General features: G+C 45.4%; 1 protein-coding gene across 1 annotated transcript in view; it reads right to left on the bottom strand.

Moving 5' to 3' along the window:
• GPR139 (G protein-coupled receptor 139) overlaps positions 1–12,829 on the bottom strand; it is a 45,636-nt gene extending 32,807 nt beyond the window's left edge. Inside the window, exon 1 of the mRNA XM_003830550.6 lies at positions 12,429–12,829. Coding sequence (XP_003830598.1) covers positions 12,429–12,555 — 127 coding nt within the window. The 5' untranslated portion in view covers positions 12,556–12,829. The remainder of the gene's footprint in view (positions 1–12,428) is intronic.
• Between the last annotated feature and the right edge of the window lie 10,309 nt (positions 12,830–23,138).

Consider the following 23,138-nt stretch of genomic DNA (forward strand, 5'->3'; position numbering starts at 1 on the left):
TGTGTGTGTGTGTGTTGTGTGTAAATGCCACAAGGGCAAAAAAATTGGTCTTTTTTTGTTCACCACGTACCTAGCATGGTGCCTGGTACCTAGCAATGCCAGGCCCAGAATGGATGGATGGATGGATGTGTGGATGGATGGATGGATGGATGGATGGATGGCTGTGTGGACAGATGGATGGACAGATGCATGGACATATGGATGGATAGATGCGTGGATGGATGGATGGGTGGATGGATAGATGAATCAATGGGTGGATGGATGGATGGATAGATGGATAGGTGGATGGATAGATGAATGGATGGGGGGATGGATGGATGGATGGATGTGTGGGCGGATGTATGTATGTATGTGTTACTGGATGGCTGGATAAATGAATCAATGAATGCAGGTGCATTGTCTGATTGTGCTCTCTGATTTCTCTTCTCATCCTTTTTGCCATGGGGCAAAATGAAAGCACACATTTGAGGTTAAAATTCCTAGCTTCCTCTAAATGCAGTCCAGCAGGTCATGACCATCACTTAAGAAAAGCACAAGCCATTCTGCTTCCACTTTATAGAAAAACAAAGATCCTGGGTCACTCATACAGTAAAATTCCCTCCCTTTGAATTGTACTAGGATCCAAGGTAGTCACCTCCTCCCCACACCTGACCCTACCATCTTTACATTTCCCTTGGTAGAGGTGGAGGCTGATCACTTGCTTTGCACTGCTGCACTGCTGCAATGGCCAAATTGCAGCAATGGCCAAAGCACACTGGATTTGGAATCCCAGAGATTTGGGGTCAAGGCCCAGCTCTGCTGCTAATTAGCTATGTATGCATCCCTGGGGAATTTCCTTTCCCTCTAAGCCTCAGTTTTTCCATCAAGGGCATTGTAGGCCAGGTGCAGGGTCTTGTGCCTGTAATCCCAGAGCTTTGGGAGACTGAAGCAGGAGGATTACTTAAGGCCAGGAGTTTGAGATCAGCCTGGGCAACATAGTGAGACCCCATCTCTAAATTAAATATACTTTTAAAAAAGGACATTGTATTAGAACAGTGTTCCCCAGACTTTAGTGACTGTCCTACTGCAAAGGATTGAATGTGTTCCCCACTGAACTTGTATTTTGAAGTCCTAACCCCCAATGTGATGGGACTAGGAAATGGGGTTTTTGGGAATTGATTAGGTCCTGAGATGGAGCCCTCATAAATGGAATTAGCGACTTTATAAAAGGGACTCCAGAGGGCTGTCTTCCTCTCTTTCTCCCGTGAGAGGATACAACAAGACAGGAATCTGCAACCTGGAAGAGGGCCCTTCCCAGAGCCTGATTTCTCTGGCACCCTGATCTCAGACTTGAGGGGAAAGAAAAGAAGTCACTAGTTTATAAAGCCACTAATTTATAAAGCCTTCAGAACTGTGAGATGTAAATTTCTGTGGTACATAAGCCCCCTAGTCTATGGTACTTTGTTACAGCAGCCCAAACAGACCAAGACACCCACCAACTTTGTGATTTTTGCTGCATTCTTGTGTCACGAGTACTATCATTTATTTAGCATTTTGTTTGAAAGTGATTTGCCTTTTTTTCCTTAAATTTATACTTTATATAATCGTGCTGCCCAATATAAATGTGAGTCATATATACAATTAAAATTTTCCTAGTAGTCACGTTAATAAAGTAAAAAGAAGCAGGAGAAGATAATTTTAACAATATATTTTATTTAACTATATACATCAAAAATGTAATTTATGTAAACTATTGATGAGATATTTAACTTTTTTTCATGCTAAATCTTCAAAATCTGCTGTGTATTTCATGCTTCCAGCACACATATCCCTATGGATGACAAATTTTCATCGGAAGTCTCTGACCTCTATTTAGATGTCATAAAATGTGTAATTGAAAGAGTAGATTCACATACTCAAGTTGTTCCAAGTATACAGTTATTTTCTACTAACTGAATTGAGTATGTGATTTTAGTTGTAAATTAATTGAAATGAAATGAAATAAAAAATTCAGTTCCACAGTTGCACTAGTCAAATATCAAATGCTCAGTAGCTACATGCAGCTAGTGGTTATTCTATTGGACGGCACGTGTATATAACCACCCCAGATCACAAATCAGCCTCCCTTCCCTGTTGTAAACAGGAGGTAGTCTTAAATAGAAATACAATGACCATACAAGAGTCACATTAAACTCCAGCTAGGTGCTGCTGCCTGCCAAGGTCTGGGCCCAAGGCCTGCTCTGTGTCTATTCAAAAGAGAGATTTAAACTGAGTGCAGTGGCATGTGCCTGTAGTCCTAGCTACTCAGGAGGCTGAGATGGGAGGATCCCTTGAGCCCAGGAGTTCAAGGCTGCAGTGAGCTATGAGTGAGCACTTCACTGCACTTCAGCCTGGGCGATAGAGTGAGCCCCTGTCTAAAAAATAAAAGAGGGAGATTTACCACATATTTAAAAAGGTGTTAAACATACACTAGCACCAAGCTGAAACTTTCCCTTTGATGGAATCAGAAGGATTAAGACAGCTGAAAAGAGATTCAATGCTACAGACTTGTACCACCTAAAATAATCCTATATACCAACAAAACAAACCAAAAATATCTAGGCAATCGTTCTGAGCTCTAAAATCTCTCAGCCTCTTTTTCCTTTACTCCTTTTGCTTCCTCCTAAGAGACTGTTAGCAGTGTGATTTTGTGAAAAGTGAACTGAGACTTGGGAAAAGTAAGTTCTGGTTAAGACTCTGCTATTCTGTATTAGTACGTTCTCACACTGCTATAAAGACATACCTGAGACTAGGTAATTTATAAAGGAAAGAGATTTAATTGACTCACAGTTCCACATGGCTGGGGAGGCCTCAGGAAACTTACAATCATGGTGGAAGGTGAAGGGGAAGAAAAGACCTGCTTCACATGGTGGCAGGAAAGAGAGAGCTAGCAAAAGCAGGGAAAACTGCCTTATAAAATCATTGGATCTCATGAGAACTCACTTTCTATCCTGAGAAAAGATTAAGCACCCCTTAATCTAATAATTTTCCACCAGGTCACTCCCTAATCCCTTGGGGATTGCAATTCAAGATGAGATTTGGATGGAGACACAAAACTCAACCATATCACACTCCTAGCTCTGCAGATTCCTGATTTTGTAAAACGGGGATGTTTGGACTCATAGAAAACACAGCAGCCATTACTGCTTATACCTGTAATCCCAGTACTTTGGGAAGCCGAGGTGGGTGGATCACTTGAGACCAGGAGCTCAAGACCAGCCTGGCCAACATGGTGAAACCCTGTCTCTACTAAAAACACAAAAAATTAGCTGGGGATGGTGGCTGTAATTCCAGCTACTCGGGAGGCTGAGGCAGGAGAATCACTTGAACCTGGGAGGTGGAGCTTTCAGTGAGCTGAAATTGCACCACTGCACTCCACACTCCAGCCTGGGCGACACACTGGGACTCTGCCTCAAACAACAACAACAAAAGTTAAATAAGTTAATGCATTTGAAGTGTTTTTAAGCATTCTTAGCACATAGTAATGGCTAGTACCAGACATTGTGCCCCAGGCAACCCTGAATTATCTCATTTCAGCTACACCATGAACCCTGTGAAAAAGGGATTCTTATACCCATTCTGCAGATAGGAACACTGAGGCTCAGAAAGGGTGAAGCCACTTGCCAGAGCCCCATTAACAGGAAACAACAAGGTGGGAATTTGAACCCAGGTCTGGGGACTACAGAGCCTACATCCTGATCCACCATGCTGGCAGGTTCTAAGGACACTTCCTGTTCCAAAACAAAATGGTGGATTTGTGTTTCAACATGTTGTTAGCATGCAATGTGTGGTATCTTTTGGAGCTCTTTATTCCAGCTTATCCCAAATCCCTGGTTTCATGGGTTGGCATGCTTTTCCACTTTAGCCACATATTTCTCTGTGTCTCCATCCCTGTTTTTCCTCGATCCTCCCTCTAGATTCTTCTTTTTTTTTCTCCACCTGCTGTGACCCCATTGGTGTTTTTTGGTGCTTGTTGCAGCTTTCCCAACCCCTGAGTTTGTGAATTGGCAGCGTGCTGGGCCATATCAAGCCTGCAGATATGTTTGGTTTGGCTCACAAAGTGCTGGCTCACATAGTGTTTTTGAAATTTTTGAATTAGTTGCCAACATGTGAAACAACGGACATTTCATATAAAAATCTGGATTTCTAGATTTTTTGAACAACTTGGCAACACTGAACCACCGGCTGGAAAGCTGAGTGGCAGTGGCACTATGTAGCTCCCTCAGTCCCTATCTTTCCTGTTGTGGTCACTCCCACTTCTCTCGACCTGGTCTGAATGTTGGTTATCATTGAGGAGCGTTTGCTGCTGTTTTCTTACATGAAAGCTGAGAAGCAGTACTGAATACAGCCCTGTCATTTCTTCACTGTGTGACCTTGGGGAAGTGTCTCAAAGTTCTCACCTGAAAAAATGGGTATAATACATGCCTCAAAGAATCGTCAAAGAATCATAAGTTAAATGAGGCCAGGTGCAGTGGCTCACACCTGTAATCCCAGCACTTTGGGAAGCTGAGATGGGTGGATCATTTGAGGCTAGGAGTTTGCGAACAGCCTGGCCAAAATGGTGAAACCCCATCTCTACCAAAAACACAAAAAAATGAGCAGGGCATGGTGGTGCACGGCTGTAATTCCAGCTGCCCGGGAGGCTGAGGCAGAAGAATCGCTTGAACCTGGGAGATGGAGCTTGCAGTGAGCTGAAATCGCACCACTGCACTCCACACTCCTGCACGGGCGACACAGTGAGACTATCTCAAAAAAAAAAAAAAAAGTTAAATAAGTTAATGCGTTTGAAGTGTTTTGAAGAATGCTTAGTACATAGTAAGCACTATAAGTGTGTTAGCAATTATTAAGAGAAATAGTTTGTTTTTTTGTTTTGTACATCTGTCTCTATAACTGAGAAAAAATAGAGATGAGGAGAGCCACAGCCTTTCAGAAAAACAGCAGAGAAGCATGATTCTTTGGGTAAGTGAAGCATTTCTTAAAAACTAGACTACTTTGTTCATTTACATTATCTGACTGCTCCGTTTAAATATTTGAATTCAAGACACCTGGCCACTATCATTTCATGGTGCCCTCTGCAGGGCTGGCATTGGCTATCACCATTTGCCAATATGTTTCAGATCCACATGGAGGTTCAGTGGCAGGACCTTTTCTGTTCGTGATTCTGACTGCATTATCCAGGACAACCTTGCTGGTGGTGTTTGTCGGTCTCTGCCAGCTGTAGCTGAAGGCCATTTCATGTTCTGCACTGATATTATTTCTAGGAGTTTCACTGAATCACAGGCAACTCTTTTAGGGGGACAAATTCCCTAGGCTTATGATGGAATTGATTGCTTAATCCATTGGATCATTCTCTTGTAGTTTGCCAGGGCATGTTGTTTCATTTCCACTTTGAGTGAAATTGTGGATTCATGGAAAAGACCTATGCACAGAGTGATGTGTGGCTACAGGCCATTTATAAGGCTTGAGCACGTGGACATGTTAGACAATAAAACAATGCGAGTTACTGTTTGCCGAGCTCCTACAATGTGCGAGGCACTGTGAGAAGCCTTTGCATATTTTATTTCTAATCGTCACAGCAACCAATCCAGGGCACAGAAGGTTAATAGCATTTATTGAACTCTTACTCTATGTGAGAGTGAACACGTGCCGAGAATAGTGCTAAGCATTCTTGTAATTTCATTTAATCCTCAAAATAGCCCAGTGAGAGAAGTATTGTTATTCCATCTCACAGCTGAAGAAACTGAGGCTCAGAGAAGGTGAGAAATTTGCCCATGGTCACAGATTAGCAGTCAGGGGCACAGGATTCAAACCCAGTCAGTTTGACTTCAGAGACCACTAGGCTTAACTGCTAAACTCAACTGCCCCACTTTCTTGCAGATGGGAAAACCGGGGCTCAGAGAGGTGAAGTGTTATACCTGCGATCACACAGCAAACATGGTTTAGATACAGAATTTAAATCCACATCCAGTTCCAAAGCAATGTATTTTACACTCAACCTCACAAAGCAAAACTAACATGATCATTACAGAAACTAAGCAGGAGCGAAAACTACAAAAATGCTGTACTGGATCCCAGCCCAAAGCCAGCCCAGGCAGCCTCCAGCATAGCTACATCATTGGTCTATGCTCATGTCCCGTCCATGGGGCCATGTCTCCAACTACAGCAACACAGCAGAACCTGGCTCTCCTGGGCCTTTGAGAGACCCATTAATAATAACTCAGCCAAGGTCACACAGTGAGTTATTGCCAGAGCAAACCTGGAATGATGAAGTGCTCTTTTTCTCACTGCTATAACAGGAGTCCTATGGTCAAATGTGCCTAAGGATGAGTCATGCAGTATACAAAGGTCAATTAGGCACGCCATTAGGGACTATTCAGAATTGGAGTGCTGGCCGGGCACAGTGGCTCTTGCCTGTAATCCCAGCACTTTGGGAGGCTGAGGTGGGTGGATCAGCTGAGGTCGGGAGTTTGAGACCAGCCTGACCAATGTGGAGAAACCCCATCTCTACTAAAAATACAAAATTAGCCAGGCGTGGTGGCGCATGCCTGTAATCCCAGCTACTTGGGAGGCTGAGGAAGAAGAATCGCTTGAATCCAGGAGGCAGAGGTTGCGATGAGCCGAGATTGCACCATTGCACTCCAGCCTGGGCAACTAGAGCAAAACTCCATCTCAAAAAAAAAAAAAAGCACTGGAGTGCCTATGTGCTTTTGAAAGGGGCAGTCAACCAAGAAACTATGATTCAAATACACAATAGAATGCAATACAGCTGTATAAAAGAATGAGAAAGCCATCGTGGATGATTAATATATTAAGTGGAGAAAGAGTAAATGTGGGACAGTGTGTATAATGTGCTCATTTTGGGGACAGTGAAAAAAAAGGGAGAGTTGAAATCCATAATTGATATTTTCTCGGATATGCATGAAGATACCCTGAAAGAATACCTAAGAAACTAAAATACTAATAACAGTGGTTACCTCTGTGATGGTGGGTTTGAGAAGTGGTGAACAGGAGAAAGTGATGGAAGGGAGACTTTCCGATGTGTGCCTTTTTATATTTTTAGGCTTTGAGTCACATGAATATCATTATCTATTTAATGCAAAAAAAAAAAAAAAAAGAAGAAAGGAAAAATAAAATAAAGCAAGCAGCTATTCCTCAGCTCCAGAAAATTGCTGTCTTGTGGGCATGTGAATCTAATGTGAATTCTTCTGGTGTTTTTAAGGGAACTTGGAAATCTATTTTTTAAAATTTCCAGTTTTAAATTTCAAATTATTCACTGGTAGTATATAAAAATACAATAGGTTTTTACATACTAACCATGTATCCTGCAAACACGCTGAACTCATTTATTAGTTCTTAGGGGTTTTTTTGGTGTGGAGTCTTTGTGATTTTCTAGGAAGGCCATTGTATCATCTGTGAACCGAAACTACTGAATTCCTTCCTTTCTGTATAAATTTTATTTCTTTTTCTTGCCTTATTGCACTGGCTAGGACTTCTTCCAGTATGATGTTTAATAGGAGTGGTGAGAGCAGTCATCCTTGCCTTGTTCTAGATCTTAGGGAAAAAGCATTCAGTTTTTTCATCATTAAATGTGTTGTAAGACATAAGTTATTTATAGATGCCCTTTATCAAGTTAAAGAAGTTATTTTTCTTTTCCTAGTTTGATGAGTTTTTATCACAAATCGATGTTAAATTTTGTCAAGTGCTTTTTCTGCATCTATTGAGATGGATCACACGCCTTAAAATTTTTTTTTTTTTTAGTTTGTTAATATGATGAGTTATACTGAGTGATTTTCACAAGTTGAACCAGTGTTGTATTCCTGGGATAAACTCAAGTTGATTCTGACATGTTATTCCTCTTATATATTGCTGGATTAGATTTGCTAATATTTTGTTGATGATTTTTGTGTCTATGTTCATGAGGAACATTGGGTTGTAGTTTTCTTTTTTTGTAATATCTTTGTCCAGTTTTGATAAAGCTGGCGTCACAAAATGAGTTGGGATTTTTTCCTAATTTTTAAATGATGAAAAAATAACTTATAGAGTGCTTACCATATTCCAGGCATTGTGCTCAGTGCTTAGCCCATTTAGTCTTCACAGCAACCCTATGAACTGTAGACTATTCTTATAATCACCCCCAGTTTAAAGTTGGAGAAACTGAGGCACAGACTGGTTAAAGTCACTTGCCCAAGGTCATATAACTTGTAAGCAGCACAGCCAGGACTCAGACCCCAGAGGTCCAGCTCCAGAGTGTGTCCTTTTAACCTGTTTATTCCATTTTCTCTCATTAAAGATGTTTACAAGGTAAAGAAAACATATCTGCAGGCCTCAGTCCAGCTGACAGATCACCAGTTTTCTACTTCTAGTTGACAACAATGGTAACTACCATGCATCAGGCTTATTTACTATCTGCCAGGCTACAGACTCATCATCTGCCTTCATCTTGCACCAACTCTCAAAGGCACATGTTACAGATGTTATCATTCTCACTTGGCAGTGGTGGAAATGCACCCTTCTGCTGGGCGGCATGCAGTTTCAAGCTATCATCTCTTTCCTCACCTTGTCTTTCTGCACATCCACGGCACTCTTTAGAAGGTAATTTTTTTTAAAATCTCTCAAATCTCAGTTTAATTTCACACTGCTCCTTCCTTATCAAGCTGGCCCACCCATCCTCCCTCTCACTGTCTTCCCCCAGGGGCTCAAGTTCATCATTTTCTCCTGCATTGCTGTCTCTTTTGTACTGTCTCATTCCAGTTGGTCCAATGAGTGTCCCGAATCCTTGCTTTTTGGCTCTGCTGACTTATTTTGTGTGTCTCGAGAAGTGAGAAACGTCTTGCTTACTTAAAAAGGAGGAGGAAAGGGGGAAAGAGATGGAGTTTTAGGAATAGGTGGGACACCGATTTTCTCCACAGAGCACAGAAAGGAGGGACAGAGGTTAGTTCAAACAACTGCCTGGCATTAATGAAGGTGAAGCCATACAACAAAATTGCACTGTTTGCCTTATTGCACTGTTTAATAAGGCAGCATGTTTGCATGCTGGCTTGACTGTGCGACAGTAGATAAGATGCTTCGTTTTTCTGAGTCTCAGTTTGTTCATTGTAAAATGAGTTCAAAGACAGGTATAGGTCGCAGAGGTGTGGCAGGGATTAAGTGTAATAATATAGGTTACAGAGATCCAGTGTGGAGAAGGCACTGAGTGAGGAATAAGTGCTTTTCTTGGACAAGGCACTGTGCTAAGCCATTTTTACATAGATGATCTTATTTCATATATACCACCTGTGTGGGTAAGAGGTACTACTGTTGCCCTCATTTTGCAGATGGGGAAAATTATGATGAAGAGAGGTGAAGAGTTCTTAAGTGGCAAAGCTGTACCCATATTTCACATTAGAATTCCTTCGATCCTACACCAACCAGTTAAAAATTAGACTGTCTGGGGCAATCCCCTAGCTCTTCCTCCCAACCTAGAGACGGAAGGTAGTCAGAGACATCCACCACTTTCCTGTGATACTAGCTCTGCTGTTGCTAAACATTCAGGTGCTCCCCATCCATCCCTCAGTTCCCACCCATGTCTCCAACAACTACTGCGAGAATTTGGGAAACTTGGGGTGAGTCCACTGCCAGGAATAGTGATTCAATTAAAATCTCAGTTTTCAACAATATGAGCAAGAGCTGTGGTCTGTTACTCCACACCCAGCAAAGCTGCGTCTCCCAGTCAGTGGTGGAGTAATGAGAGTTTGCTAATTGCTGGTGGCTGGGGAAGGGAGGTGATGGGGAAGGCTGGTGGCTGGGGAAGGGACCATTGTGGTGAGCTCAACACGTGGAGTTACATGCTGACCTGAATGCTTTCTTCTGTGTATCTCAGTCCCTCCTCTGGTCACTGGTGGGGCTGAGCAAGCAGACCCCCCACCTTACAACTTGATCGGCTTCATGATATCTATGACCACAGCAGTGCAGTGTCAATCAATGAATGTCAGGCACCAAGGCAAGCGTTTCGCTTGTGCCATCATCTGCAGCAACATCCTTACTTCTCAACACCACTCCAGGGGATAGCTACCCTCATAATTCCCATTTTACTGTTGTGGAAACTGAGGCACAGAGACATGAAAAGCTTGCAACCTCACCCCAGCAGAACCTGGATTAACATTCACTCTTCATTGCCAGGACATGCTTGTCTCCCCTTATGGTTTTAAGAGAATGACTTAAAGAATTCACCTTTGAACCAGCCTTGTGGGCTGTTAACAAAACTGCTAGCAGACCAAGACTTTTGGATAAGCCTGGCCTCCCCAGTCATTCTTCTTTAGGTTGCTTGGTCCTTACGCATCCATCTGCTGTCTTTGGAATCATGCGCTTGCATTTGGGAGCTCCTGGAACTCAGAGACTGCATCCTAAGAGTCTTTGTGTCCTTTTGACACCCAGTTAATACTTGGCATACCACAGTGGCCAAAACTATTAGTTGAGGGTATGAAGACATCAACAACAGCTAAATCCTAATCCTAGCTTCATCCTTTTAAGTTCCCAAACTCTGGGCTAAGCCTGTGGCTAGCATAGTGCCTGACATACAGTAGATGTCAATGCTGTGTGTCAGGAAGGCCCTAGCTGACATAGGAGTTGGGATGTGAAGGTGCGAGGTACCTTGGCTTCCACCTTGAGGTCTTTGAAGGCCTAATTTTTCCTCATTTTCTCCATCCTCTTGTCCTTGCTTTGAACTCTTGAAGGGTCAACCTCTGCTTGTCTTTGTCTCTGTCCCTTAAATGGTTTCATTAGAAAAGCCTGGGATAGTGAGTGAGTGGTTACCTCACTCAGTAGAGGAGGTGCAAGGGTGGGTGGATTGTTGGGGGGACATTCTGACTGGAAGGCTGAGGGGGAAAGAGGTTCTGACACTTTTCCAGTTCAGCAAGCATCATCAAATAACCAACCTTCTCAAAAACTCATTTCCCAAAACAGTGCTCTGGGGAGAGAAGCTCTGAAGGGCTGAATGGGGGAGGTGGAACCTGGACTAAAATCAATCCCAGCTCAAGGTAATTACAGGACATGTGCTACCACCCCGGCAGGGCAAGTCAGAGGCTGAGCTGCTCTCCTAGGGCAGCCGTGGCGATTAGTTAGGAATAAAAGCCTCATCACTGGCTTGGGGAGAGAGGCTCACACATTAGTAAACTTGCGCTTTCTCATGCCTGCCAAATTTGGGAGGGGGGATTTATTGAAACAATCTCATCAGGGGCCCTGACTGCCAAGTTGAATGTTTGGGAAAGGAAATCTCAGCCAGGCTCTCAGAAATCCAGCTCCCAAGTTCCCAGGATCGCAAGATGCTAAGGTTCGCAGACTAAGAGATGACTAGGGAGATGATGCTAAGATTTCAGGCTGTACACTGGATTTTTTTCTCTCTTTCTCTCTGCTTCTTTCAGTCCCTCTCTCCTCTCTGCATGCAAGTAATCTTTAGGAATCTATCTGTCACCGAGACTGCCTGCAAGGAGGGTCCACCCAAAGCTGGAGCCCCAGGAAAAAAGCTTTCTCTCTCTCTCGCTCTCTCTCGCACACAGCCCAGGCAAGCACTCCCTCCTTCTCGGCAGCTCAGCTCTCTTCAGGAATTCAGGACAAGTCTCAGTCACACTTTGGAAAGGACATTAAGATGTGGGACAAGCCAGACATCCACAGCAGCCGTGAGCTGCCCAGGGTGGGTAGACCTGGAGGCCAAGCCAGGGGGCCAGGCATGTCCTCATGGAGACTGTGACCCCCTGAGGTGGCAGCCACCGCAGGCTGCCCTGTGTGTCTCTGCACCCTTGCCCTGGCCAGGGCATGGTCCCAGAGCCAACCCCTGATTCTCCTTAGCCAGCTGGGAGACCCTTTTCTTGCTAGGCATTCTTTCTCCATTCCAGTGTCCCCCGAGCAAGAGAGTGCTCAATGTCAGGGTCTCCAGCTTCATCTCGTGTCAGGCGGGGACACGCAGAGGGGCAGAGGTGCCCCAAGTGGGGTGGACGTGCAGGGGCCACGGGAGAAGGGAAGCCTCCACGAAGCCTTCTGTCCAGAACATGCAGTCAAGCCAAACACACACAAAGCCCTCTACGCCCCCACCCCATGAAAGCCGCCCCCTCCAGACGCGCGCACAAATGCACCTTCGAATCCATGCTCACATGCCCAGCCCATCGCCCGCCGTCACAGTCATCACACACACACACACACACACACACACACACACACACACACGCTCGCGCGCGCGCGCGCACACACACACGGTCCCCAGCTAGGGCACAGCAACTTCCTTTCCCCCCGTGTGGAAATATCCATAGTTGCCCTTAAAGCTTAAACTTTTTCCGAGGGGGCGCCAGGGAACGCACGGGGGAGGACGGGGGATTCTGGGTAGGGTTGCCCGGCACTTGGGGTTCCTGGCTTCCCTCCCTCTCCCCCACGCCCCTCACCTGGTAAACCGAGGCACAGCAAGAGGCTGTAGTAGACCACGGGCACGAAACCCAAGCCGCAGGCCGAGCCGGGGGACCACCAAGACAGCGAGCTGTTGGCTGCGAGGTGGGCGTGCGTGTGCTCCATGAGCGCGCCCCTCGCTCCCCTTGCCGCTTCGCGCCCTGCCTGCCAGCCCGACTCTGGTCGCCGGCTCGGTGGTGGCGGCGGCGGAGGCAGCAGCAGCTGGAGCAGCAGCGCCTCTCTACCCGCAGGACTGGCTCCTACTCTTGGCCGTGATCCCCTCTGCTCGCTCCGCACCTGCCCGCCTGGAGTCTTTGCTCAGCCCTCCCGCAGGGCGCGGGGCGCAGGGTGCGGGGCGCGCTGCGCGGGGCCTCGGGAGGGGCTCCCGGAGCCCGTCTGTGCGCCTCCCACCTCGGACCCGCTCCACTCCCGCCTCAAAGCCGGGGGGCTGGGACGCCGCTCCCCGCAGCCAATCAGCGGCTCCCTGGAAGCGGAGTGTGTGTGGGGTGGGAGGGATGCGGAAGAGGAGGGGGTCCCAGCCGCCTCGCTTGGCTCCACTTTCAGGGGAGAAGATGCAGTTAGACCTGGGAACCCCGAAGGAAGACCGGAGTGGAAAACAGGCTACCCCCAATCTCCAACCCCGAGGGAGGGGCGTGGTGTGGGTAGGATCTGCCTCTCCCGCAGCGGCTCCTCACTCCTCCAGCGTGTCCTCAGTTTGCCTTTCTCCACTCTCCTCGCAGCCACCTCTCTTGCCCCTCTCCAATGCTTCCAGTCCATCTCCGGATAGAGGATTCTATACCTAGGGCAAAGAACGGGGGAAGGGGTGGGGCTGTTGGAGCAGCGAGGATGCTAAAGCGTTGTCGGTTTTCCTCGACAAGGGAAGCTGAGCTTGCTGGCTCTGGAAAGAGGGGTGCGTGCCTCCCTGTGCGTGTGTGTGGCGACTCTGGGGGTGGCCGCCGGTGGACTGTCCCCTAACTGGAGTGCGTTTGAAGAGGATACAGACTGGCTAAGAGAAGCCCCTCCTGCATGCCGCCCTTCAGTCAGGAATAAGGATGTTGCAGACACTCAAACACGCACTCGCCCACGCTCACACAAAGACACACAATACCCAGGAATGCGGTGTACTCACACGCTCACTCAGGCACGCGGATGCCCTCCCATCCCACACCCAGACCCTTGAAAACACGCAGGCATCCTCATCAGCATGCTCAAGACCACACTCACAGGGCGCTCCAAACATACGAAAACGCACGCGGGAGTCATGGGGGCTTGTCGAGAGTGCTTGAAGGTTGTGTGAAGGGTAGCATTTGTAAAGCAAGTGGGATCCAAGCAATGTGTGGGTGGGTGGTCCTTTCTCCTCAGGGCAGGCAGGTGGAGGGTTCTGGGTGTGGCCACCACAGACTTGAGGAGAAAGAGAGGAGAGAAAGAGAGAGAGAGAGAGAGAGAGAGAGAGAGAGAGACATAGTGTCTGTCTGGGGCTCAAGACAGTGAGTGTGAGAGAGTTAAAGATTCTGCAGGAATACCCAGGCCAGGCATCCCCAGGAGCAGACTGTAGCAGCTGCCTATGCAAAGAGCTGATGGGTCTGAGAAGCCTAAGACCCCCCGCCCTCAAACCCCCCATCCCCGCTGCTTCCCAATGCCCCTCACCCCTATATCACATCCATTCCTGGAGAGAAGGAACTGGCTGAGCTTTCCCCAGCCTCTTCCAGGTCTCCCAACGTGGAGCAGACCCCTGGCCCTCAAGACCAGCAAAGAGCATGTATCCAGTTCTTGTCTTTGTTAGAGGTTACCCCAGGCAGGGATGGGGGACACTCTAGGGCAGAGTGGAAATCTCCAAAGCATACAGAGTCAGGCAGTCTGCATAAGGGGGGCATCTACTGGATCTAGCTGGGTCTGTGGTAAGCAAGGAGGCACGTGGCCCCACAAAAGGGCAGATTAGAGTCACATGGACCCAGCCCAGTGAGGCCAGGTCTGAGATTTCAAGCCCCATTAGATACTGAAATTTTATTGTGACCTCTCTCGATCAAATATGACTACTGCAAACACAAAGAAAACAAGAACACTGCTGCATTGATGAATAAAGCAGTGGCTGGCCATTGTAGAAGCTCAATAAATAATTGTTCAAAAACCTATAGATTGGATTGGTCTGCAGGCAGCTAGACTGAGATGAGAAGTTGGGGATAGCCAGGGGCGGGGGGAAATGTATGTGATCTGACAAAGCCCTCCTAGTCTCTTCAAAGATGCCCTCTGCATTGGGAATGATGGATAAGGCTTCTGGGCTTTTGCACTGGCCATTCCCTTTGCCTGGAATGTTCTTCCTCTGCACAGCTACAGGAAGCTGTTTCCTCACCTTCTTAGGGTCTTTGCTTATCCGTCCTTATCTCTTTGAAGCTTTCCCTTATAATCCTATTTACATTGAAATCTCTACTCCCCTCCCTATTGAAATCTCTATTCCTCTCCCACCTCAAAGTATTCACATCCTCTGTCCCTCCCTGCTTAATTTTTCTGCATAGTGTATAGCGCCATCAGCAGACCATACACGTTGTATTTATTTACTTTACTTTCTCTTAGAAAGGCAGGGCCTTTTGTCTGTGTTGTTCCTGGTTGCGTCTCAGCTTCACACGGTGCCTGCATGCTGCAGACTCTCAATAGACATCGAAAGAATGAACAGACTCAGCACCCAGGGCCTGCAGGGAGATGAGTTTATCTTTGCTTGTCTTTGCAGGCCAGGGTCTCAGAATGCTGTTGGGGTTAGGGGGATTTAGTATATAATGATCACGTATGACTAGTCACTCCAAAAATGATTTGAGTGGTTTGAATTCACAGAACTACAAACTTGGCTAGGCAGAGGGAGTGGACTGCATGGGAAATCTTGACAGACCTTATTGTGTCTGAACCTTTATTTCTCCATGTAAAATGGGCATGAAAGAAATCAGGTATGCCTTTGTCCCAGGAATGCTGAGCTGGGAGAAAAAGAGGGGTGTGGTGTGAATGGTGCAGACTGCAGTTCTGGAGAATGGGGAATTGGATTGGGTCCTCTGCTGGCTCCATCAGGAACACTGGCAGTTTGTCAAGGTCCAAGTTTCCTGGAAAATGGATAGTTTGGATGAGAAGATTTTTTTTTTTTTTTTTGAAGAGATGGGTCTCACTATGTTGCATGGACTTGTCTCAAACTCCTGCCTCAGCCTCTCAAAGTGCTGGGATTATGGTCATGAGCCAATGCACCTGGCCTGGATGAGAAGATCTTTAAAGACTTAAGTCAAGCTTTGAGTGTTCCTGGGTCCCAGGGAATGGGCAGGATGAGTTAACAACAAAAGTCTGTTTAATTTTGCTTAAGGGGCTGATCCACTTGATTGGTTCTGTATGACAATGGCAGACTCAGTTCAACAACAGTGGTTGGCTGAATTCATTCATTTATTCATTCTTTCAACAGAATGTTACTGGACACATAACATATGCTGGTCAGGACCAGCCACATAATTTGCAAGGCCCAGTGCAAAATAAAAATGCGAAGTCTCTTGTTCAAAAATTATTAAGAATTTAAAGACACCAAGAGTAGAGCATTAAACGAAGCATGGAGCCCTTTCAAGCATGGGACCTTGAGTGACTACATAGGTCACACATCCATGAGGCCAGTCCTGCTTAGGAGACACAGGTGAGTGATAAGAGTTAACATTTACTGAGGGTTTGTTAAGAGACAGCCACGACTTAACTCATTGCATCTTCGTTATCACAATGGAAGGAAGGTATAATTATTAGCCCCATTTCACAGATGAGAAAACCAAGGCAGAGAGAAGTTTAGTAATTTGCCCAAGACCACCTGGTTGGAATTGAATCCAAGGCAGTTGGCTCCAGAGCCTGTGCTGAAACCATCAGGGGCTCAGACTAGTGGAAGGATAGGTAAGTGATAGGAAACGTCACACACTGTCATGTAGGCTCTTTGTAACATGAAGGCAGGATCTTCATCTGTCTTATCCTTCACTGTATCCTTAGTGCCAAGAGCAGTGCCAGGTAGGTGTCCAGAAGTAAATCTTAGATTAGTTAATAAATAAATATAATAGAAATATATACAGAATTTTAGTGGAGGAGTTTCAAACTTGAATGCCTGTGAGCCTGGGCAGGTAATAAATATTCTTCACTGTCTTTTTCTTTTTCTTTTTTTTTTTTTTTTTGAGTCAGAGTCTTGCTCTGTCACCCAGGCTGTAGAGCAGTGGCATGATCTCGGCTCACTGCAAGCTCCGCCTCCCAGGTTCATGCCATTCTCCTGCCTCAGCCTCCTGAGTAGCTGGGACTACAGGCCTCTGCCACCATGCCCGGCTAATTTTTTTTTGTATTTTTAGTAGAGACAGGGTTTCACTGTGTTAGCCAGGATGGTCTTGATCTCCTGACCTCGTGACCCTCCTGCCTCGGCTCTTTTTTTTTTTTTTTTTTGAGACAGAGTCTTGCTCTTGTCACCCAGGCTGGAGTGCACTGCAACCTCTGCTTCCTGGGTTCAAGAGATTCTCCTGCCTCAGCCTCCCAAGTAGCTGGGATTATAGTCACCTGCCACCATGCCTGGCTAATTTTTGTATTTTTAGTAGAGATGGGGTTTCACCATATTGGTCAGGATGGTCTCAAACTCCTGATCTCAAGTGATCCACCTGCCTCGGCCTCCCAAAGTGCTGGGGTTACAGGCATGAGCCACTGTGCCCGGCCACATTCTTCACTTTCATAGGAAATATGCTATCTCCCATTTTTCCTGGAAACTCTTGGTCCTCTTGGTCTAGATTCTGTTTCTCCACCCTTTGATAGAGGCGGCGGTATGAAGGGATAATTCTTTAAGATAAACAACAACATAAACATAATTTAAATTGCAACTAACACTTTACTCAGAGTTCGGAAGGCAATAGGGAGTAGTGGGGACTGTAACAAACTAGATATGCGTACGCTAGTCACTGTATGGGATTCTGGGTATACAATTGTTTTTAAAAGTTGACATGGTCTCTGCTTTCCTGGATCTTTAAGTCAAGTGCAAGATATAGGCATGAATCAATTCATACACACACACACACACCCCCATGGATAATTTGCTCAAGGGGCTGATCCACTTGATTGGTTCTGTATGACAATGGCGCACTCGAGCCAACTGTGGTTGGGGCTTGGATATGGGCTATAAAAAAAAGTGAAAGGAATGAGCCAGCATGCACCAAGGAGTCAAGGAAAATTCTATGTAGTCTGGCGGTCAGGGAAGGCTTCTCTGAGGAAGTGATATTTGAGCTCAGATGTGAAGGATAAGTAAGGATTAAGAGACGAAGGATAAGTAGTGAAGGGATGTTGGTCTAGGGGTGAGGGGAGCATCCCAGGTGGAAGAAAGAGGCAGTGCAAAGGCCCTGGGGTGGGAGTGAGAAGAACACTTTGAGGAGGTGGGAGACCAGGGACTGTGTGTGTGTGTGTGTGTGTGTGTGTGTGTGTGTGTGTAGGTGCAGTACAAGCAGATCCATGCAGTTAGGCAGTGAGTGGGGTCTTGTAGGCTACAGGGAGAAGTTAGGTCTTTATCCATGGTTTTAAGCAGGGGAGTGCTGTGATTATATTTGCATTTTCAAATACTTACTATGTCAGGGAGGTGGAGAATTGATGGAAAAGAGGCAAGAATAGAAGTGGGTAGACGAGTTTCGAGGTTGTCATGTTGGATATGTGAGAAATGATAGTGGCTTGGACTAGGGTGGTATTAATGATGGAGTGGGCTGCATTCCAGAAGTTAGGAGAGTGTGTGTGCAAAGAAAGAGGGAGAGGGAAAGGCAAAGTGAGAAAGGGAGTTAGGAGCGAAAGAGAGTAAAGAGTCAGCTAGAGAGAGAGGGAGAGACAGAGATGTGGAGAAAGACACAGAGAGACGGAGATAGATGAATAGACAGACAGATTGATAGGAAGTGAAAGGCAAACACACAGTGATTATGATTAAGGTTGTTCTAGATGGAAGGGCAGATGAAATGGGGCTTGTAGCACCCTGGGTCCACTTGGCTGAATCCTCTGTCCTCCCACTTCCTACAGACTGTAGCTTGCCCTCTGGTTTCTCCCTGCTTTTCAGGACTCCTTTAAAGGATAACTTTGACCTCACAATCTTTCCTGACCTGCACATCCCCCCCGTTTACCTCCCACATGGACAGTCTTTCTCCTGAAACATCTCTTACCACATTGTGTTGGCACTCAAAGGTTATCTGTTATCTGCCCTTCCTGCATTTAGATCACCTCCTGGCAAGGGAAGTGTCCTTCATCCTGGAATGTTCAATGCAGAACCTAATTGCAGTGCAAGCAGTGTAACTGTCAACTGTTGAGGCTTACATCCAGACCTGGGTTTGAATCCCAGGTCAGCTCCCTTAGTAATTGTGCGTTCCCCAGGACTCTTTTTATTGAAATTGATGAAGAAAAACTTAAACTAGTTTAATTTTTAAAAAGGAATGTATTGGCTCTTAAAACTGAAAAGTATAGAAGGTTGCCTGACTGCAGGCCTGGCTGATCCAGGTGCAAATGCATACCTGGCTTTTTCCATCAATGGCTTCTGCTTTGCCTTGATTAGCTGCATTCTTAAGCAGGTTTTTACAATATAATAAAAAGATGGACACCATCATCCCTAGATTTATCCTATCAGATTAATAACCAGAGCTAAAAGAGAACTGGAACAAAAGCCCTGGGAAAGACCCCTGATGAACCAACCTGGGTGAGGGGCTCATCTCAATTAAACTCACAAGTTTGAGTTAGATTTCTATAGCCAACAACAAAAAAAATACATATATATATATACTGATTGCAACGTATGTCTCATGTGTCCAGTGACAAAGCCAAGAGAACGGGTAAGTTCTTTCCAAACCACACTGACTATGAGAGGAGGTGGACCATTTATTCAAAGAAAAGTTGGGATTCCATAATGGGAGGAATGGAAGTAAATGATGGCTAGGCTGCATGTTTGTGAGCTGAATTCAGCCCAAGGGACACCAGTTTGCTGGTCCTGTTAGATTTACGCTGGATGTTTTATTCTAAAAAATTAAATAGATTTTGGTTTTTAAAGATGTTTTAGATTTACAGCAACATTGAATTGAAGGTACAGAGATTTTCCAAATGCCCTGCATCCCCACACAGGCATAGCCTCCCCTGTTATCAACATCCTGCACAAGAGCAGTCCATTTGTTACAACTGGTGAGCCTATGTGAACACATCACTATCACCTAAAGTCCACAGTTTATATTAGCGTTAGAGTTTTCGGTGTTGTACATTCTATGGGTTTGGACAAATGTATAATAACACGTACCCACCATTATAGTATCATCCAGAGTAGTTTCACTGTCCTAAAAATCCTCCTTGCTTTACCTGTAGATCCCTTGCTCTGTCCCCCAACCCATGTGTTTTATTTCTGGGGGTCAAAAATATCTTCTGTGTGAACTGTAAACAAATAAAACTCTAGTTCATGCTGAAGTTTTGGGTTGAAGGGTACTAATGCCTGCCACTTTAAAATGCAACAAAAAATAGGCCAGGAGCGGTGGCTCACGCCTGTAATTCCAGCACTTTGGGAGGCCGAGGCAGGTGGATCATGAGGTCAGGAGTTCAAGACCAGCCTGGCCAACATGGTGAAACCCCGTCTCTACAAAAAATACAAAAATTAGCTGGGCATGGTGGTGTGTGCCTGTAATCCCAGCTACTCAGGAAGCTGTGGCAGGAGAATTGCTTGAACTGGGACCCAGGAGGCGGAGGTTGCAGTGAGCCAAGATTATGCCACTGCACTCAAGCCTGGGCTACAGAGCGAGACTCTGTCTCAAATAAAATAAAATAAAATAAAATAAAAAAAAAAATAAAAAAATTAAAAGGATTGATGGATAGCTAGAAGAATGGATAGAGGGGTAGATATACCTTAAAGCAAGGAGATGTTAGTGGTAGAATCCAGGTCATGGGTAGATGGGTTTTCAGTGGAAACATTTTTCAACTTTTATGTCTGCTTGAAAATTATCATAATAAAATGTAGGAAAACATGTCTTGTGCAGTGTGTCTCGGCCAAATATGTTATTACAAGCAATTGTTGAAACTAACATCTCTTGGTGGTGTTGCAATTCTTTGGAAGCTCAGCCTTTGGAGTTGGTGCGGAAGACAATTGCTTCCCTGCGATTAGGCTGTCAAAATGGCACCTGATATTTTCCTCTGATGCTCCCAGCTCTCCACTGACCTTGGTCTGCTCTGCTAGAGCTTTTACCAGTTTGTCTTTGACGGTGGGCTCTTGTTTGCTTTCCAATAAGAACTATAGCATCGTGTTTTTCTGCTGTTTGTTTTACTCCACACGTGTGGCTTCTTGTTGAGGATGTCTAGGTGAACAGCTGAGGATCTCTTGTAGCAATCACTCACAACAGTTCTTTGAGGTGCACGACAATTCTTACCGAGTTTGGATAGAGCCTTTTGTTGCTTGTCACTGACTTTTCAAGGTGGTCAGGGGCAGCTGCAGACAGGATGGGAATATTTCCACAATTGCTTGCCTGCCTGCCTCCTAAAGCCCAGCGAGGGGGAAAAGACAAAGAATCCAAGCTGCACCTGGGTAAATTTCATCAGGCTATGAAGAATGATCGTAGATGAAGTGAAGGAAATGGGGTCCTGAGAGGAAGAGGAAGGCAAGGGTTAGGAGTATGTGTGTGTGTGTGTGTGTGTGTGTGTGTGTATGTTCATGTGCATGTATGTGTATGTGTATGTATGAATATGTGTGCACACTTGTGCATGTATGTGTGTGCATGTGTGTGTATGCATGGTACAATAAAAGAGGAGTGTGATGACCAGGATGTTGATGTATCAGGAAAAGTCTTTTCTTTCTGGTTCAGAGAGACGTGAGAGGCCTCTGTGTATCCCTTAAGACTCAGTTTGCTCTGTAAAGTAACAGGAGTTGGTTGGAGAAGAAAGAAAAAAGGGGAAGATAAGAAGGGGAGAAGAGAGGAGGGAAAAGAGAGGAAAGAAAGGAGGAGAGAAGGGAGAATAAGAAAGGAGAAGGGGAGAAGAGGGACTAGAAGAGGAAGAAGAAGAGGAAAGAAAAGACACAGCAATATGTGTCACCAAATTACCTGCTTCCCGTTGGGTGGGGAAACAGTAATGATGAAGAGAAAAACAAACAAAAACCTTGTCTTAGGGTGACACATTGTGATTATTTAGCATTTAACTAGTCTCTGGGCAGTAGTTATTTTGCATGTAGGGGTTGCTCAGAATCTTCTTCCCCTTCTTAACAGATCATGGTTTCCCTTTAGGGAGGAATTCTTCCCCACTGGGTGTGGTTTTGGATAAAGAGTATATTCAGGTGCCTGTCACCCCATTACAGAAGCCAAAGGGGAGAGATCCCTTGGCCCAGGGCAGTCAGAGGTGGATGGGCAGGTGTCCTGAGCTTGGTCAATTAGAGGCTATCTTTTTTTTTTTTTTTTTTTTTTTTGAGATGGAGTTTCACTCTTGTTGCCCAAGCTGGAGTGCAATGGTACAATCTCAGCTCACCACAACCTCTGCCTCCTGGGTTCAAGCGATTCTCCTGCCTCCGCCTCCTCCCAAGTATCTGGGATTACAGGCATGTGCCACCACGCCTGGCTAATTTTGTATTTTTAGTAGAGACAGGGTTTCTCCATGTTGCTCAGGCTGGTCTCGAACTCCTGACTTCAGGTGATCCGCCCACATCAGCCTCCCAAAGTGCTGGAATTACAGGTGTGAGCCACCGCGCCTGGCACAGGCTGTCATGTTGAACTTAGAACCTTGAGTGAGGGACAAGGGCAGCAGAAGAGTTTGGATTTCCTTCATCTTGGTGGGGATGGCCGCACAGGACTCATCTGCTCCGGGGCTATTGCTGTGGTTCTTGCTTCCTGAGCATTTCCAAATCCATGGCTTCCTCTTCCTCTGTGAGCTCCATGTCCTCACTCCACATTCACTGCAGCGCTATGCACAATAGCCAAGACCCAGAAACAACCTAAATGTCCAGCAGTGGAAGAATGGATAAAGAAAATGTGGTATAGACACACAGTGGAAAATTATCCAGCTTTAAAGAAGAAAGAAATCCTGCCATGTGCAACAGTGTGGGTGAATCTGGAGGACATCACGCTACATGAAACATAAAGACAGTCACATAAAGACAAATATTGCGTGATTCCACTTATATGAGGTATCTAACATATCCAAACTCATAGAAGCCGAGAGTGGAATAGTGGTTGCCATGGGTTAGTTGGAGAAGGAAATGATTGGGTAGTTGCTAGTCAACAGACATACAATTTCAGTTATGCAAGATAAATAAGTTCTAGGAATATGTTGTACAACATTGTACCCAAAGTCAATAATACTGAATTGTACACTAAAAATTTTGTTTAAAGGATATATCTCAAGTTAAATGTCCTTACTACAATTTTAAAAAATCCGTAAAATGAAAACAGAAAAGGACTGTCCAGAGAAGGGTCTGTAGAGATTTGAAGGGTACTTAAAAAAAAATCCATTTGTTTACATCAGTCATGTCAGAGAAGGTTTCTGTTGCTAGCAACCCAAGGACATGCATTGATCAGCCAGTGATCCTTGTTCCATAGTAATACGTCACAATTGATAGAACTTTACTCTGAACAAAGTATAGCCATGTACACCATTTAATTTTAATCCTCATTGTTACCAATGTGAAGTGGTCAGGACCGGCATCATAAGCTTGTTTTATAGATGAGAAATTTACAGCACAGAAAAAGCCAGCCATG

Source organism: Pan paniscus, chromosome 18, assembly GCF_029289425.2.
Source record: "Pan paniscus chromosome 18, NHGRI_mPanPan1-v2.0_pri, whole genome shotgun sequence".
NCBI classification, from domain to species: Eukaryota; Metazoa; Chordata; class Mammalia; order Primates; family Hominidae; genus Pan; species Pan paniscus.